At 44.2% G+C, this 17,347-nt stretch overlaps 1 protein-coding gene across 2 annotated transcripts in view; it reads right to left on the bottom strand.

Moving 5' to 3' along the window:
- SPATS2L (spermatogenesis associated serine rich 2 like) overlaps nucleotides 1-17,347 on the bottom strand; it is a 64,754-nt gene that overhangs the window by 28,174 nt on the left and 19,233 nt on the right. For both annotated transcript variants that reach the window (XM_079979096.1, XM_079979095.1), the window contains 3 exons: nucleotides 9,932-9,995; nucleotides 8,186-8,294; nucleotides 4,792-4,841 (listed from right to left, as the gene is read on the bottom strand). In XM_079979096.1, the coding sequence (XP_079835222.1) occupies nucleotides 4,792-4,841; nucleotides 8,186-8,294; nucleotides 9,932-9,970 (198 nt within the window). In that variant the 5' untranslated portion in view covers nucleotides 9,971-9,995. Of the gene's footprint in view, nucleotides 1-4,791; nucleotides 4,842-8,185; nucleotides 8,295-9,931; nucleotides 9,996-17,347 lie in introns of those variants that run through there.

Here is a 17,347-nt window from a genome sequence, read left to right as displayed (position 1 = left end):
CATAAATTTTACTAATTGTACTAGAATCTGAGTAACTGTGATGCACTACATCATAAGCTTTGTCTTTGCGCCTTAAAAGTAGATCAAGGAACTCTGTAAGGTAGATTAAATTAACTTTATTAGGTTAAATCCAATGATTTCTCCCACAATCCTCACAACTTCAAGAGCCTAAGTTAATGCTTATTATTTTGATATATTTTGCTTTTATTGTGTTGTGGTTTTTTTTAAGGCTTCTCTTGTCTTTGCTCCAAAAATCGTGAGAGACAAATATATATACGTATATATTGGATCTTGGATCTACAGAAGTTGTCCAATATAAGTTCCTAGGGCCATTTTTTCCCTGTTTCATCCTGTGTTCCAAATGCTTCATTGCGCTTGGAGGCTAATCTCCCCTCTGTTGAATTACAGATTTGGTGGAGGGCATTTAATTATTGGCTTTGGCTAAATTTAAACCCCCTGTTCCACTACCCTTAGAATCGCAAGATTGTCATGAGAGCGCTTAGACTAAAATTGTCAACCAAAAGATTTACTTTTCTGGTTTATCACCACAACAGTTATTAACACCAGGCTTCAGAAAGCAAATAATTTAATCTGACAGCGCCTATATCAGGCACCCCCAACCTTCAGCCCTCCAGATGTTTTCAACCACAATTCCCATCATCCCTGACTACTGCTCCTGTTAGCTATTGTCAGGGAACTGCCATCAGTGCCGGAGGGAGAGAGCAAAATCCAGAGGGATTCCAGAGAGCATCCCGGGATTGGGAGAGGCAGCCCATCTTCTGGGGAAGAGAATCAGTGTAGCACCAGTGGAGAAGGGGGGCAGATGGGGGAAGCGGCGAGGCGGTCCCATGACTCCTTGCCGGGGACCAGCAGGGAGAGTAGAGGTCCTCCGCTGCCTACGCCCTCCTTGCGCAGAAGGCTTTCGCGCAGAGAGAGGAGGAGGAGACTAGGCGTCAAAGAGCTTCTTTGCTGGAAGAAGTTTAAGAAACGCCCACTGACGGATTCTGCCAGCGATTGAGACAGCCACGGGTGAGTGGCTGTCCGGACAGAAAAGGTTCACTCAGGCAATACACCCAGGTGTTTGTACCGGCTTACGCATGAGCAACCCCTAGAACCATTACAGCTATGGATGATGGGAGTTGTAGACCAAAACATCTGGAGGGCCACAGGTTGGGGGTGCCTGGCCTATATGATATCGAGCGACAGAATAATTTGGCCACGATAAGGAATTTTTTTTCCATGGTATGATTATTTTCCACCTAGTCATTTTGACACTTTGGCACCTTATTTGCAAAATTTGACAATTCCAAAATAGACGCGCTTTCACTTCCACAAGATTGAATATACTGCTCTCAACTGTATTTGAGGGTTGATTTCAAAAAATATCACTGGAAAAACAGTTATGTCCCTGTGGAGATGGCAGTATTGAGGCAGTGGCTCATGTGCTTCTGGTTTGCACTCTTTATATAAGTTTGAAGAGTGAGGTTCTGTATTACTCTCCACGCCGGGTCGCTCAACCATTGCTACTATGGCCTTCCTTTTAGCAGATCAAGGTTACAGCAAAAACTGCAAGGTTTTTAGCATGGGCAATTAGAATAAGATCTATTATTTGATTATTGATGTAAACCTCAAAAATGTATTTTGTATAGTTAATCTTTTACCTCCATCTTCAGTACATTTTATTTTATTGCTATGGCTAGTGGCTGATGCAAATAAAGATTCTTCTGATTACACACACACACACACACACACATTCTCTCTCTCTCTCTCTCTCAAATACACCATAATATCTGGCTTCTTTCTGAGTTGCTATTCTGAACACAAATGTCTGCTCATTTAAACCACAGTGGCCCAAAAGTATCAAGTATACATAAAAAAAGGAATTTAAGGACAACACTCATTCACAGCAAGAAAAAAAAATACTGGCACCCAAAGAATTCCAGAACACATATTTATTTTGGTGCCATCTGAAGATCACGTGGGATGGAAGTAGAACCCATGTTTCCTATATTTTTTTCAAAAGTATACACACTGTTCTTTTTGGAGCAGCAATCAACATCCATAGCAACTGAATTTTGGACTCGGTTGGATGCTATATTCAGATGGGTTTTATTTCTTTCTGCCAAACACCTGCCATTTGGCACAGTCAGGATAATTCATAGGACAGTAATTTAAAGTGCTTTCCATAGCTGGAAATTATACATTATGTTTGCCCTGGCAGTAATTGCTTGTAGATTCTCTCTAATTCTTCCTTCTGTTTCACAGAAATTATCTGTGAGCTGACACTAGCAGGAGTCTGGCATAATGTTGTTTCTGAAGAACAGAATTTATTTCTTTTTTTTATGATTGGGGACCATTAGATAAATAAGTGCTATTGTCTCTGTGCACCACATTCAGTGCCAGAGTTATGTCTGTATCAATAAAAAAGACAAGCACTTCCTAGAACCTGCTCTGAATCCATTGCTTAACAGAGCTAAACAGACTTCACTTGAGAGTTCAATACCAATTTGTTTCCCATATCAGAAATCTTAGAAAGGGACACTCAAGCTGACATCCAGCTTGAAACACCTTGTGCAAATAGTTCTGAGTGCATCAGTAAGTATTGTAGCCATAGTGGGAGAAATTAGAGGCACACGATGTCACACCTTTGATTCCTTCCAGGAGTCAGTGAACACTACAGTGGTACCTCGGGATGCGAATGGGATCCGTTCCGGAGCCCTGTTCGCATCCTGAACGGAACATAAGACGCGATGGCGCGTGTCACGTTTTGCCGCTTCCGCAAATGCGCGCGACATCATTTTGAGCATCTGCGCATGTGCGAGCAGCAAAACCCGGAAGTAATGAGCTCCGTTACTTCCAGGTTGCCACGGAGCGCAATTCGAACGCGCTCAACCTGAAGCACATTCAACTTGAGGTATGACTGTATAGAAAAATGCACAGTTTTACTGGACTGCTGTCAACTACTGTCTAGAGTTGTGAGGAAGGGGGGGATGAAGACCCAATTTAGCACAGCACCCTTGTGGCCTCTTAGCACACTTGCTTTGGGCAGGTGTATGTACATATATAGGGACGCGGGTGGTGCTGTGGGTTAAACCACAGAGCCTAGGACTTGCCGATCAGAAGGTCGGCAGTTCGAATCCCCGCGACAGGGTGAGCTCCCGTTCCTCGGTCCCTGCTCCTGCCAACCTAGCAGTTCAAAAGCACGTGAAAGTTCAAGTAGATAAATAGGTACCGATCCAGCCGGAAAGTAAATGGCGTTTCTGTGTGCTGCTCTGGTTCGCCAGAAGCGGCTTAGTCATGCTGGCCACATGACCCGGAAGCTGTACGCTGGCCCCTCAGCCAATAAAGCGAGATGAGCGCGGCAACCCCAGAGTCGGCCACGACTGGACCTAATGGTCAGGGGTCCCTTTACCTTTACGTACATATATATGTAAAGTCCTTCTCTATACAGAGAACAAGCCCTTCTGGGTGTAGCTCAAACATTTGCAGAACCTTTTCCCAATTGTGGCCCTGACGCCAGGGGCGGTGCAGTGGGTACAGGGCGCCCCAGGTGTCACCACTGAGGGGGGTGACAAAATGCCGGGCGGCACTCACCGCGGGGCCTGCAGTGCACCCGAGCCACACATGTCTCCTGGAAGTAATGTGGTGGCTTGGGTGCACGCAGGCTCTGCGCTGCCCAAACGGTCTGCTCACTGCCTCCCCCCCCCCCCCCGCTGTAGGGCGGCTGAGTGGGAGGAGGCAGGCAGACTCCAGAGGCCCCACGGTGCGCCCTGCCCCAATGGGAGACTCGCCTGCCCTGGGCGCCCCGCCCCAGGCGCCTGAACAGCTTCCTCCGCCGCTGTCTGACGCTACTCAATAACAGTGTCCATGTAAGGTACTCAGGAGAGAGCAACACAGTGAAGACCAGAGCTTTCCCAGATATGGGATTTTATTAAGAAGCTAAAGCAAACTGCAATTTTATAGGCTAGCTATCGGCGGCTGCCCCAGAGAAGGGGGTGGTAAAAGGGGAAGTGAAGCAGCTAAACAATTCACATGAGGACCAGAGTGCAGGAAAGGGTGTTACCCAAAAGTACCGGTATATTTTCCTTAACAGGGCAAGGTGGTGTGTGTGTGTTTATATGCTTTGCATCAGGAAAAGTGTGGGGGGAAAGGGAGAACCCTTTCCTCGGGGCAGCAGTCCAGATCTGAATTAGGGAAGGCTGCTTAAAGAAAAAAGAGAGAGAGAGAGAGAGAGAGAGAGAGAGAGAGAGAGAGAGAGATGGAAGATATAATTTTGGATTTTCAAGATCTCTTCTCTTCTTTGGTCCTAAGCTGGTTGTTATCACTTGCATATCGTTACAGTTGAGTCCCACATATGCATTACCCTTGATGTAAAGGAGAACGTCCTTTTATCATTCAAGGGTCAGTTGCCAGAGAAACAGCTTGGTGCTGATTAGAACTGCTCATAGCATCTTGAAGAACAGTTTTGCGATCTCCATATAAATACCTTAATTATTCCGACAATTCTGTCAGAATAGCAAGCTCAACCTGCTGGTATAAAAACAGCAACAGCAAAGCGGGATTAAAAATGTAAAAAGCACCTATTTATTTTGAAATCTTTTGAACGCAGGCTTGGGAACAAACAGTTCACAGTTGTTAAAAAGAAATAAAAGTGTGTTTGTGTGTTTGTGTGCGAGCAAAATCCTTGGCAACAAATATGCTGCTGTGCTCCAGCGAACTATGATGATAAAATGGACTTAATGACTTAATTTAACACAGGAAACTCCTTACCTTACACAGGAAACTCCTTACCTTCTTTTTCCCTGACATATTCCATTCTTTTAGAACTTGAAGTGCACTACCTAGAGGAGAGAGGGAGAGAGAGAGAAAGAGACATCAGCAAGTCAACAATAACCCTCTTCCAGGCTGGTGACCATTTGCTCAATTTATTTTCATTTATTTTGGTCAATGTTTCCCAAGAGTCAGGAAAAATTTCATTTCCTTTAGTTCCCTTGTCTTGAAACAAGAGAATGTTACCTGTTCCCGTCCCTTGCAGGCTGCTTTGAATAACGGCAGCTTAGCAACTCAGCTGAGCCCAGAATTTAAGCAGGTGCTTAGACTTAAGCGGGACGCGGGTGGCGCTGTGGATTAAACCAGAGAGCCTAGGACTTGCCGATCAGAAGGTCGGCGGTTCGAATCCCCGCGACGGGGTGAGCTTCCGTTGCTCGGTCCCTGCTCCTCCAACCTAGCAGTTTGAAAGCACGTCAGAGTACAAGTAGATAAATAGGTACCGCTCCAGCGGGAAGGTAAACGGCGTTTCCGTGCTCTGCTCTGGTTCGCCAGAAGCAGCTTAGTCATGCTGGCCACATGACCCGGAAGCTGAATGCCAGCTCCCTCGGCCAATAAAGCGAGATGAGTGCCGCAACCCCAGAGTCAGTCATAACTGGACCTGATGGTCAGGGGTCCCTTTACCTTTAGACTTAAGCACCCAAGTGGAGAGGCTGTCATGTACCTTGCTCTAGGTATCTCTGCCTTCTGGTGAGATCGACAACCAAAAACAACAAGAACTTTCCTTAAAAGTGCATCTTTCCTATGGGGTCACCCTTCTACATAGTGGGCGGGTTTAGTCATCACAAACATTTCTGCTTGCCCAGCAGAACTATCTCCCCTCTCCTCCCCATGGCACACGGTTCAGGATGTTCTCCTGACCCTCCACAGCAGATGTGGGGGAGGCCTAGGGGGCACACAGCAGAGGGGAGGCAAGGGAGAAAAGACACAGCACACTAGCAGGAGTCATTGTACCCGCTTCTACTAACAGTACCCGATAGCTGAATCCAGCCCCGTGTCCAATTGTTTCTCAACCTACACTTAGGTTACCAGACATCCCCATTTCCCGGGGACAGTCCCCGGATTTACAAATCAGTTCCCATACAAAATCCATTGAAGTTGGAAAGTGTCCCCGGATTCATTGAAAAAAATCTGGTAACCTTAACAGGCTAGTCCTCAATCTCACAATGCATGAATAATGAGTAATAGATAAAATGCAACATGGTGAAATCTCAGGAGTTAGAAAGGAATCCAGCTGCCAGGGAATGTGGAGTCAGTGCTCTATATACCGTATTTTTTGCTCTATAAGACTCACCTTTTCCCCTCCTAAAAAGTAAGGGGAAACGTGTGTGCGTCTTATGGAGTGAATGCAGGCTGCGCAGCTATCCCAGAAGCTAGAACAGCAAGAGGGATTGCTGCTTTCACTGCACAGCGATCCCTCTTGCTGTTCTGGCTTCTGAGATTCAGAATATTTTTTTTCTTGTTTTCCTCCTCCAAAAATTAGGTGCGTCTTGTGGTCTGGTGCGTCTTACAGAGCGAAAAATACAGTAGATATTTGCGTTGGCTCATGGAAAGGGCAAACACAATCCTCTTTAAAACTAAAGGGGTAAATTATACAGTGCATGTATTGCATACTGATAGTTAAAATAATAGCGTTACTGAGAACCATACCACACATATGGACCACCAAAGTCATTTTGCTCGCTTTAGAATAGCCTAAGGATTTGAATTAAGTCTTAAAAGCAAATTTAATGCTTGTTCTGGGCCTCCTGTGGTTTAACAGGATTTCCTTCTTCCGTGAGAAAACACAGTGTAAAGGGTTTGTTTTTGACAAATCAAAGGGGCAGGGATTTTAAATAAGGAATAACTACCCATGTGAAACTTGCAGTAATGAAATGTTTCCTAAATTCAGCTTTTCTACCAGACTTCATCATTTGTCCAAGAATCTAAACTGGCTTGAGTATGTTTTTAACCATTTTGATTTGGTCCTTTAAGAAATATAAGGTTTATATGCAAAGTTGAAAATGAACCTCAGTACGTTTTTCCTTGTTTGTTATCCATTGCTATCTCCCGCTAGGTAACAATTTCTGACATCTATTGAAAGGGAGGCAGTCAGCAAATAATACTTGGCATTGCAATCCGCATTCACACACACCCTCTCCAAATATGAACAAGACAAACTGAATCGGGAAGAGGAAGGTTTGCACAGTTTTTAAAAGCAACCTTCCAGCATTCTACACAGGCCAATTAAACCCAGATTTAAGTTTGTTTGGTTAGTTCATGGACACCAAATGTGTTATGAAAAGGTATAAAAATGAGCAAATGTAGGAAGTGGATGGTGGTCTATTTTTAGGATTGAAGTTGTTGAACTTTTTTATGATTTTACCCCAAAGTTCTTGAGCTTTTTTAAGGAGTTTACCCCAGAAGATAGACTGCCACAGGGGGCCATATTAGGCCCCCGAAACATTCCTTGGGGCAATGTATGTCCTTAATGAGCACTGTGCATAGACCTTTAGCAGCTAATGCAGCCAATGATCTCAACTTCTTAACCATGTGAAGTTAAGGCGCAGGTTCCTTTCCTCCTTTGGGGGTCGGTACCAACCTTAGCTGCAGTTAATGCCTAGTAAGGTTTCCCTGGGGTGGGGTGCAGGTGGACGCGGGTGGCGCTGTGGGTTAAACCACAGAGCCTAGGACTTGCCGATCAGAAGGTCGGCGGTTCGAATCCCCGTGACGGGGTGAGCTCCCGTTGCTCGGTCCCTGCTCCTGCCCACCTAGCAATTCGAAAGCACGTCAAAGTGCAAGTAGATAAATAGGTACCGCTCCAGCGGGAAGGTAAACAGCGTTTCCGTGCGCTGCTCTGGTTCGCCAGAAGCAGCTTAGTCATGCTGGCCACATGACCCGGAAGCTGTCTGCGGACAAACGCCGGCTCCCTCAGCCAATAAAGTGAGATGAGCGCCGCAACCCCAGAGTCGGTCACGACTGGACCTAATGGTCAGGGGTCCCTTTACCTTTACCTTAAGGTTTCCCTGTGCCCAGGGTTTCCTACCACCTTAAGAACCTGCTTTCAAATCCTCATTTTCCAAAAGGAAACATGGACCCTGCATAAAGCATGCCTGGAACGCCTGGAATCTCACAACGCTTGGAGATTGGGGTGATATGTGATGTTATCTACACAGTGATTTTTATGCAGTGCATATATGCCCACACAGGTTGGCTAACTCTTGACTTTTTAGAAGGGTCTCTCAGGTTGCTAAGAAAGACATCATAATATCTTAGGAAATTCTGAATGTTCACTTTTTCGCAGCATATAAACCTGTGGACTTCATTTTGGACAGTGTTACTTTTCACAGTGTCCGTGAAATAGAAAAAGGGTACAGACCATCCACAAAAGCTTGTACGGCTTTGTCTACGTTGTTATCAAACTGCTGTAGCACCAGCACTATTTCATTGTTGCTTTTGTTGGGTACAATTGATCGCACCGCATTGATCTGCAAGCAAGAGAAATGAACACAGGCATCTTAAAACACAGAAAAGGCACACCACACCGCAAGGCAAGTAGGTATTTTTCACACAAATGCCCTACAATTCTGCAAAGGACTGTTTGTGCTATGTAGTCAGAGCACCTTAACTACGCCATGTCAGTACAATTACATCCAAAACACGTAAAATAACAAATCAAAACCATTCCCATTCCTTCCCACACACTTCAGATGATTCCCGGAATGTTGATCTAGGTTGCAGTATATTATTTCTTTAGCAACAACTTTAGGTCCAGTCGTGACCGATTCTGGGGTTGTGGTGCTCATCTCGCTTTATTGGCCGAGGGAGCCGGCGTACAGCTTCCGGGTCATGTGGCCAGCATGACTAAGCCGCTTCTGGCAAACCAGAGCAGTGCACGGAAACGCCGTTTACCTTCCCCCCAGAGTGGTACTTATTTATCTACTTGCACTTTGACGTGCTTTCGAACTGCTAGGTTGGCAGGAGCAGGGACCGAGCAACGGGAGCTCACCCCGTCGCGGGGATTCGAACCACCAACCTTCTGATCGGCAAGCCCTAGGCTCTGTGGTTTAACCCACAGTGCCACCCACGTCCCTGATGGGTGTTGTAGTCCCCCCCCCCAAAAAATATGGAAGGTCATGTGCTTATTGACTGTCTTTTTATATTATTATTCTATAACACAGAATCAGTCGTTATTCTGTTTACAAACAATATTAGATAGCTGTTTTAAGGCAACCAAATGTCATCAGTCAATAACCATAGTCTCAGCATATTTCCCCCCCTTTACCCATGTCTAAGGCAAAAAGCCCTATATCATTATCATTGTGGTATTTAATGGAATGCATCAAGGCCCTCAGATAAATGATACAATTTTATCATTTTCATAATTTGATGGAGGAAAGGCAGCATTTATCAAGCTAGGCCAGGAAATGTCTAGTACTGCAGAGAGATTAAATGCTTTTCAGATATTTTCTTGCACAAAGAATCCTAATTTTTATGGGCAGGGTAATAATAAAATAATAATAATTATTAATAGCTTGATGAACTATTTTCTTTTGAATTCAGCACCTTCTTATTCCCTTAAAACTCCTTATTAAGAGATTTGGGCCAAAAAAAATGGGGAAATGGAGACAGCAATCAGTAACCAAAAGAATCAGGTCCAAATAAGCTTTACTGAGGCAGGAATGCAGAGTGGGGTCGCAACTTTCCAAATAGCCCAGTGGTCCCTGCCAAGAACCAGAAGAGTTGATTAAATATTTCATCTCCAGTGGGAAGGCAGCTGTGGCCAGCACCATATTTTTCGCTCTATAAGACGCACCAGACCACAAGACGCACCTAGTTTTTGGAGGAGGAAAACAAGAAAAAAAATATTCTGAATCTCAGAAGCCAGAACAGCAAGAGGGATCACTGCGCAGTGAAAGCAGCAATCCCTCTTCCTGTTCTGGCTTCTGGGATAGCTGCGCAGCCTGCATTCGCTCCATAAGACCCACACACATTTCCCCTTACTTTTTAGGAGGGCAAAAGTGAGTCTTATACAGCAAAGAATACGGTATATTTTTTAAACATCCGAAAGGTTCTGGACCTGTATGCTGTGTATGTGGAGTAGTATGATAATTAGAGATCTTACCTTTTCCTTGATGTTTGCTTGCGAGCCAATTTCTGCCATCTCCAATTTGATATGGATTAGAGACCTGCAGGTCACAATAAGTTAAATAAACAGTATTATTTTAGTAATCCAAATGCTTCCCTTGCTATGGAAACGCTTTGCTGCTATGTTCATTTTTTTAAAAACAAACTACATTGACAAGAAAAATAAAGACATTTTATATGCACTTTCTTTATAATTTTTCGTTTTAGACTATCTCAAGCATATTTTTTATTTTTTCTCTTTAGGATATCTCAAACATGGAAATGCTTTCAAACCCTCAGGCTGCATATTAATGTCATCATCCTGCACTTACCTGGCAGTAAATTTAATCTGAACATAATGGGATAGAGTCTGCTATAAAGTTTCAATCCTAGGAACGATCACAAAATCGCCAACTTTTTGTCAGCCCTTGGTTTTAACCGAACTTGATTGTCAGATATTAGGGCAGAGGTGGGAAATCTCCTGCCCTCCAGATGATGTCAGAGTAAAATTCCCATCAATCCTAGCAATTGGCCATGTTGGAAGGAGCTGATTGGAACTGGATCCCCCCAATATCTGGAGGACTACTGATCTCCTTTTCCTGCAGCATGGTGAGAATACTCTGAATAAAGTTCACCTGCTAATTTCTGTGGATCTGAGCAGCTGATCCTGTTAAGGACAAAAAAAGAGGCTAAATCATTGGTTTTCTTGGGGGGGGGGGCATTCCTAGCAGGAAAAAGTGGTTTGTAAATACTGAGGGAAGGGATCAGTACTTCACAACCAAACATGGGTGTAGCTTGGGGGGGGGCAGAGAGGGATAGCTGCCCCCTAAATCAATAAAAATACATAGCTAACTGAGGTTCTGCCCCCCATTAAAAAAGGCCTGCCCCCCGCCCCAAATCCTGGTTTTGCCCATGTAACTAAGGCGCTTTTGCTGGGTGGGGGATAATTCATCTGGCAACCCTACCTGAAGTATCATAATGGTTTATAATAATAATTCATTATTTATACCCCGCCCATCTGGCTGGGTTTCCCCAGCCACTCTGCGCGACTCCCAACTGAATGTTAAAAACACAATACAGCATCAAGCATTAAAAACTTCCCTAAACAAGGCTGCCTTCAGATGTCTTCTAAAAGTCAGATAGTTGTTTATTTCCTTGACATCCGATAGGAGGGCGTTCTACAGGGCAGGTGCCACCACCGAGAAGGCCTTCTGCCTGGTTCCCTGTAACATCACTTCTCGCAGTGAGGGAACTGCCAGAAGGCCCTTGGAGCTGGACCTCAGTGTCCGGGCAGAACGATGGGGGTGGAGATGCTCCTTCAGGTCTACTGGACCGAGGCCGTTTAGGGCCTTAAAGGTCAGCACCAACACTTTGAATTGTGCTCGGAAACGTACTGGGAGCCAATGCAGATCTCTCAGGACCGGTTTCTAAGCATTTTAACAAAACAGGAAACTAGTTTAGCATCTCTGTAAACATGTTTGCTATTACAGTGGTACCTCAGGTTACAGATGCTTCAGGTTACAGACTCCTCTAACCGAGAAATAGTACCTCAGATTAAGAACTTTGCTTCAGGATGAGAACAGAAATCGTGCGGTGGCAGCAGGAGGCCCCATTAGCTAAAGTGGTACCTCAGGTTAAGAACAGTTTCAGGTTAAGAACGGACATCTGGAACGAATTAAGTTCTTAACCAGAGGTACCACTGTATAAGTGTAAGCAGCCAAGGTAGTTTGGTGGATTTCTTAGAGATGAGTGAAAGGACAGTGACTGCGGTTGTCTCCCATTAAATAGTCATATAATATGACTTCCTTTCACAAAAGTATACACAAAGTCCAGCAAATCCTTAATTGGGATACTGAAGGCACAGTAGAATCGGGTCCTTAAAAATGATACCCACCGAACTGACAGCAATAGTGGAGATAGAAGGACCTTTTAAGCTAAAGATTCTTCATCTGAGAATGAGGAAGAGAGAGGAAGGTGTCTACCATTCCAGTGAATTCAAGCCCTGAATACTAAATGGACTGAACACAAGGTATTTATAGAAAGCCTGCTAGAGAAAGCTTTTCAAGTCTGAATGTCAGCTTTAATATTATGCCTCTTTCTTTAGCAGCATCTCATTCACATTTCTGATACTGAAATGTCATTGCATGATCAGTCTTGTAAAAAGAAAAGAGAGAGAGAGAGAGAAGTGGAGGGGAGAGAGATTAAATAAAAGAAATAAAGGATCTCTTATTTAAAGAAGGTCTCACCTTCCGAAACTGGTTTCCAAGTGCATGTTTCTTGAGACAGTGAAATGCTTTTCTATTTATTCCTTACATAGCAAGGGACAGGAGGGCAGCCTCTGTTCTCATTCAAACTACACACCCTTTCCTTGCAAAACTGAGCAAGTTAAATATAACAGCCGTACACTGGAGGGGAAAGCAACAGAAAGCCTTTCCATTTTGCTAGAGCTTTTCTCCCATATGGAAAGTAGCTGTGACTTTCTCATGAAAGAAGAACAAAGAGACATTCAATGAACTAAGAAGCGCCAAATTCTATAACGGAAAGCAACAACCCTGACACACTGTATTGGAATTTAGAGGCTCAAAAAAGGCATTTTTTAATTTTATTTTTTAAGGAAGATGTATTTATGGCTGTCTTTTCTATTTAAAGATGGAAGTGTTCACAGTTCTACTTTTGCATGGCTTGTAGAACTCATTGCAAATTTTGATGAGATGTGGAACTTTGAGAAATCTTGCATTAACCTCTAAGCTAAGGCTGCTTGTATTTCAAAAAGCAAATAAAGTTTTTCAGCTATTTTTTTTAAAAGGAAATTTGCCCCCCAAAATCAACACTTCCAATAGGGGCTGCCAGGTTTTCCTGGACATTTCAACCGCTTACAGAAAATTTTCGACAGGACACAAATATGATCTGAGCATTTCCCCCCCAAGATAGCATGAGGACACTCTTTTCTTACTTCCATGTGAGCAGTGTTAGCATGCTGCAGCAAAACCAGAACAACTGTTGCTTCAGATGCAGTGGGGTGCTAATAAGACAGTGATGGCCAAACTTGGCCCTTCGGCTGTTTTGGGACTACAATTCCCATCATCCCTGACCACTGTCCTGTTTGCTAGGAATGATAGTAGTTGTAGTCTCAAAACAGCTGGAGAGCCAAGTTTGGCCATCACTGTACTAAGAGGTGACCATAGAAACATAAGCAGAGCCTGAACGCTGGATCAGGTTAAAGGCCCATCTAGCGCAGCACTTTGCTTTTACAGTGACCAACCTATGCTGCTTTATGGGGAGCCTATAAGCAGAACCCAAGCATGACATCACTCTCCCCACCTACGACTCCAGCAAATAGTATTTAGAGGCATATACAGCCTTTGAATGGGACGCGGGTAGCGCTGTGGGTTAAACCACAGAGCCTAGGACTTGCTGATCAGAAGGTCGGCGTTTCGAATCCCCGTGACGGGGTGAGCTCCCGTTGCTCAGTCCCTGCTCCTGCCCACCTAGCAGTTTGAAAGCACCTCAAAGTACAAGTAGATAAATAGGTACCACTCTGGAGGGAAGGTAAACGGTGTTTCCGTGCGCTGCTCTGGTTCACCAGAAGCAGCTTAGTCATGTTGGCCACATGACCCGGAAGCTGTAAAGCGAGATGAGCGCTGCAACCTCAGAGTCGCTCACAACTGGACCAAATGGTCAGGAGTCCCTTTACCTTTACCGCCTTAGACAGCGGATGTAGAGCAGCGGAGGTAAAAACAGCCTCTGTGTCTAGAAGCGATTGGCATCCTTATCCTGCAATAATTTGTCTAATCCTCTTCTGAAGCCATCCAAGTTGGGTGGTTGTCACTGTCTCTTGTGGGAGCCAATTATATAATATGTGCTGTATAAAAGAAGTACTTTCTTTTGTCTCTCCTGAATCTTCCAACGTTCATTGAATGTAGGGGGGGGGTTGAGGTTCTACCTAACAACTTTCACCACACCATGCATAATTATACACCCACATCACATCTAAAGAGATCCAAATGTTTCAACCACTGAGCCTCTTGGGCTTGCCGATTGGAAGGTCGGTGGTTCGAATCCCCGCCACAAGGTGAGCTCCCATTGTTCTGTCCCAGCTTCTGCCAACCTAGCAGTTCGAAAGCATGTCAAAGTGCAAGTAGAGATATAGGTACCGCTCTGGTGGGCAGGTAAACAGCGTTTCGGTGCGCTGCTCTGGTTTCACCAGAAGCGGCTTAGTCATGCTGGCCACATGACCCGGAAAAACTGTCTATGGACAAATGCCGGCTCCGTCGACCTGTAAAGCGAGATGAGCACCGCAACCCCAGAGTCAGTCACGACTGGACTTAACTGTCAGGAGTCCCTTTACCTCCCCCCCCCCCCAAGATCCTTTTCAAGGCGAGGCAACTAGAACTGCACGCACCATTCCAAATGTGGTTGTACCACAGATTCGTGCAATGGAATCATGCTACTGGCAGTCAATCCCTTTCTTAACGATCCCTTGCATGGAATTTACCCTTTTCACATCTGCCACATACTTTAGAATTCTTTATGCTTTTAGTTACTACAAATCTCTTGGTTGTTGTTGTTGTTGTTTTGGTCTTTTCCTGTTGTATATTCATTTGAGCTCTGTAAAGAAATGTTACAATTGACTGTGGCCATTTCATAGCCGTTTGCCCCCCCCCCCCCCATCACCACTCCCGCCTTATGCAATATCCTTTGTCATGCAAAGGACAACTACGCAAAAACTTCTGTTTTTCCACAATACAAACCACTGCGTTTATTTTTGCATTAATGTGTTTAATTTGAGAACCACCTTGAAAAATACTTTTATTAGGAGAGGTTTTCTTAAACCGACCAATGAAATAGTCTTTTCATTTGTGACAGGATATTTCACCTCTGCATATGTAATATCCTTGCTTGTTCAAACAGAAAATCACTAAATACCCAGCCAAATCCTAAAAACAAAGAACTAAGCTTTGTACTACTTTACATAGCCATGTTTTTCAGCTCAGATCACAGGTAATTGTCATTTACGATTTCTGGATTTTCACTTTTCAAATTGCTAAATGAGAGGCTTTGCCCACAATGCAACCTGCTTTTAATCATGTACGTGTAAATGGATTTGGGAATTTGCCACGCCATAGCTTTGCTTAAGCCTGTCAAACAGCATTTGCAAGGAAAAACATCACTGCAAAGCACCATGGGTGATCTCCTTTTATGGCATAATCAACATTTGTCAGGCTTATTTAACCGTTGAAGGAAACGAATATGTTGGCAAACATGCCAGACAAGCAAAAGCTGAATACGACTTAAGACAATTAGGACCATGAGCTTGGGCATATGTTCCATGGATCTTAACGTGCTAATGTTAGAAAGGAAATTATAAAATATGCAGTTCAATTCTAAAAACGTTTAGAATGTTCAACAGGGCTTACTCCAGAGTAAATCTATACGGGATTGCAGCTTTAGTTGCAAATAGGGTGTCGCAAGATAAAGACGTACGTGATAGAAATGAATTTCACATTCTGAGTTGTAGTTCCAAGGTTCTGGACTAAACATGCTGAAAATCATGCTTTTTGCTGATGGCGGATGTAGCAAAACAGCTCATCCATAGATATGAACACACACTCTATCTCTCTCATTAGCAATTGGGTTCACAGTGATTGTCTTAAACTTGAAGTGGCTCTCTGACTCCAAATCTGACACTAAAACCTCAACACCACACTGATTGGGGTGGGAGACTTACTCCTTGCCAGATGGCCAATCATTTGCAGTTATCCAGTGAAATGTTTTCTATCAGATGCCCTTCCATGGACACAAACATCTCTTCCCCTCACTGGAAAACCCTGCCCATGAGATTTGTACTCTCCTGTTTAAATACAGTTTATTGATGAGTGACATTCATAGCTTTGCATGGCTGAAAGACAAATGAGTTCACTGATCAACACCACATGGCCAACTGTATTATATTATTGTAATTTTGAGTTCAGCAGACAGCAGGAGACAATAGGGCAGGACTGAAGAGAAGGTTCAGCACCTTTTAGTAGGGAGGGAGGATTTAGCTGTTCTAATTAAATGGCTAAGGTGATTTGTGGTAGGAACATGAATAGAACTCCATCGCAATCTGGATATAATTGCAGCAGCGGAAAAAACATGATTAGCAATTCAAATGCACCATATGCACTTAAAAAATATGTCGTTTTACAAAATCACGTGTATCAAAAGGGTTATTTTAAGAGTGCTTATGTTGCACAGAGGGCAGCGCTTCAAGATTACAGCAACTGCATTTTAAATTATTACGGTATGGTCCTGATCGTGGTTTTGCACTTTGCATTAGGGCTCCAGTTTTGATCTTTTGTGACCCACCCTTAACACGGAAAGAAAGGGCATTCCTTTCAACCTGCTCAGTCAAGAGAATTTAAAACGGACTTAAAAAAACAAAAACCCAGCAAGATCCAGCATTGTCCCAGCAGATGGAAAGGAACCCATCTCCACCCACGACGACGCCTCCTCATCTGCTCTGAAGGCTCCGCCGATCCTCCAGAGCAGATTTTGGGGGCAGACAGGGGACTGCAGGGGGGAGCAGAGGATGTCCTTTTGTGTAAGCAAGCTGTCAGAGTTGGCATGTTGGCACCATGTTTTTAAAGCAACCAAAATACTCGGGGCGCTAAGTACCACTGGAAGAACGAAATACTTGATTTCACTTTTGGAAAATGTTTTTGTGTGTGCGTAAACTAAAGTGCAGAGGGACACGGGTGGCACTGTGGGTTAAAGCACAGAGCCCAGGACTTGCCGATCAGAAGGTCAGCGGTTCTAATCCCTGCGACGGGGTGAGCTCCCGTTGCTCGGTCCCTGCTCCTGCCAACCTAGCAGTTCGAAAACACGTCAAAGTGCAGGTAGATAAATAGGTACTGCTCCGGCGGGAAGGTAAACGGCGTTTCCATGCGCTGCTCTGGTTCGCCAAAAGCAGCTTAGTCATGCTGCCCGCATGACCCGGAAGCTGTACGCCGGCTCCCTTGGCCAATAACGCGAGATGAGCGCCACAACCCCAGAGTCAGTCATGACTGGACCTAATGGTCAAGGGTCCCTTTACCTTTTTTAAACTAAAGTGCATTTTAAAAAAATAAAATAAAATGTTATCCCAGTAAACTTTCTTAGAGCACCTAGCCTCCTGAACACTAAAAGTACTTTGGCCTAGACAGATCTTTTCAAGCATCATCATTTCTCATTTCATTAGTTAATGTTGTTAGAGTGTTCACACGATGATGGAGCAAGGCTGCCTCCAAATGAAAACTGCGAGGCAAGATTTCTTACATAGGTTCCCTATTACCAGCTTTCCTACCAGTGCATATCACAGGTGTATTTTGAATGCTCTCAGAGAATGCTGTATGCAAATCTGGAAATCAATATTGTCAAGTCCGAAAATGTTCCT

This window comes from Podarcis cretensis (assembly GCF_951804945.1).
Source record: "Podarcis cretensis genome assembly, chromosome: 1".
Taxonomy (NCBI): Eukaryota; Metazoa; Chordata; class Lepidosauria; order Squamata; family Lacertidae; genus Podarcis; species Podarcis cretensis.
The sequence above is the reverse complement of the archived record's forward strand: the minus strand, read 5'-3'. Positions and strand labels throughout refer to the sequence as shown.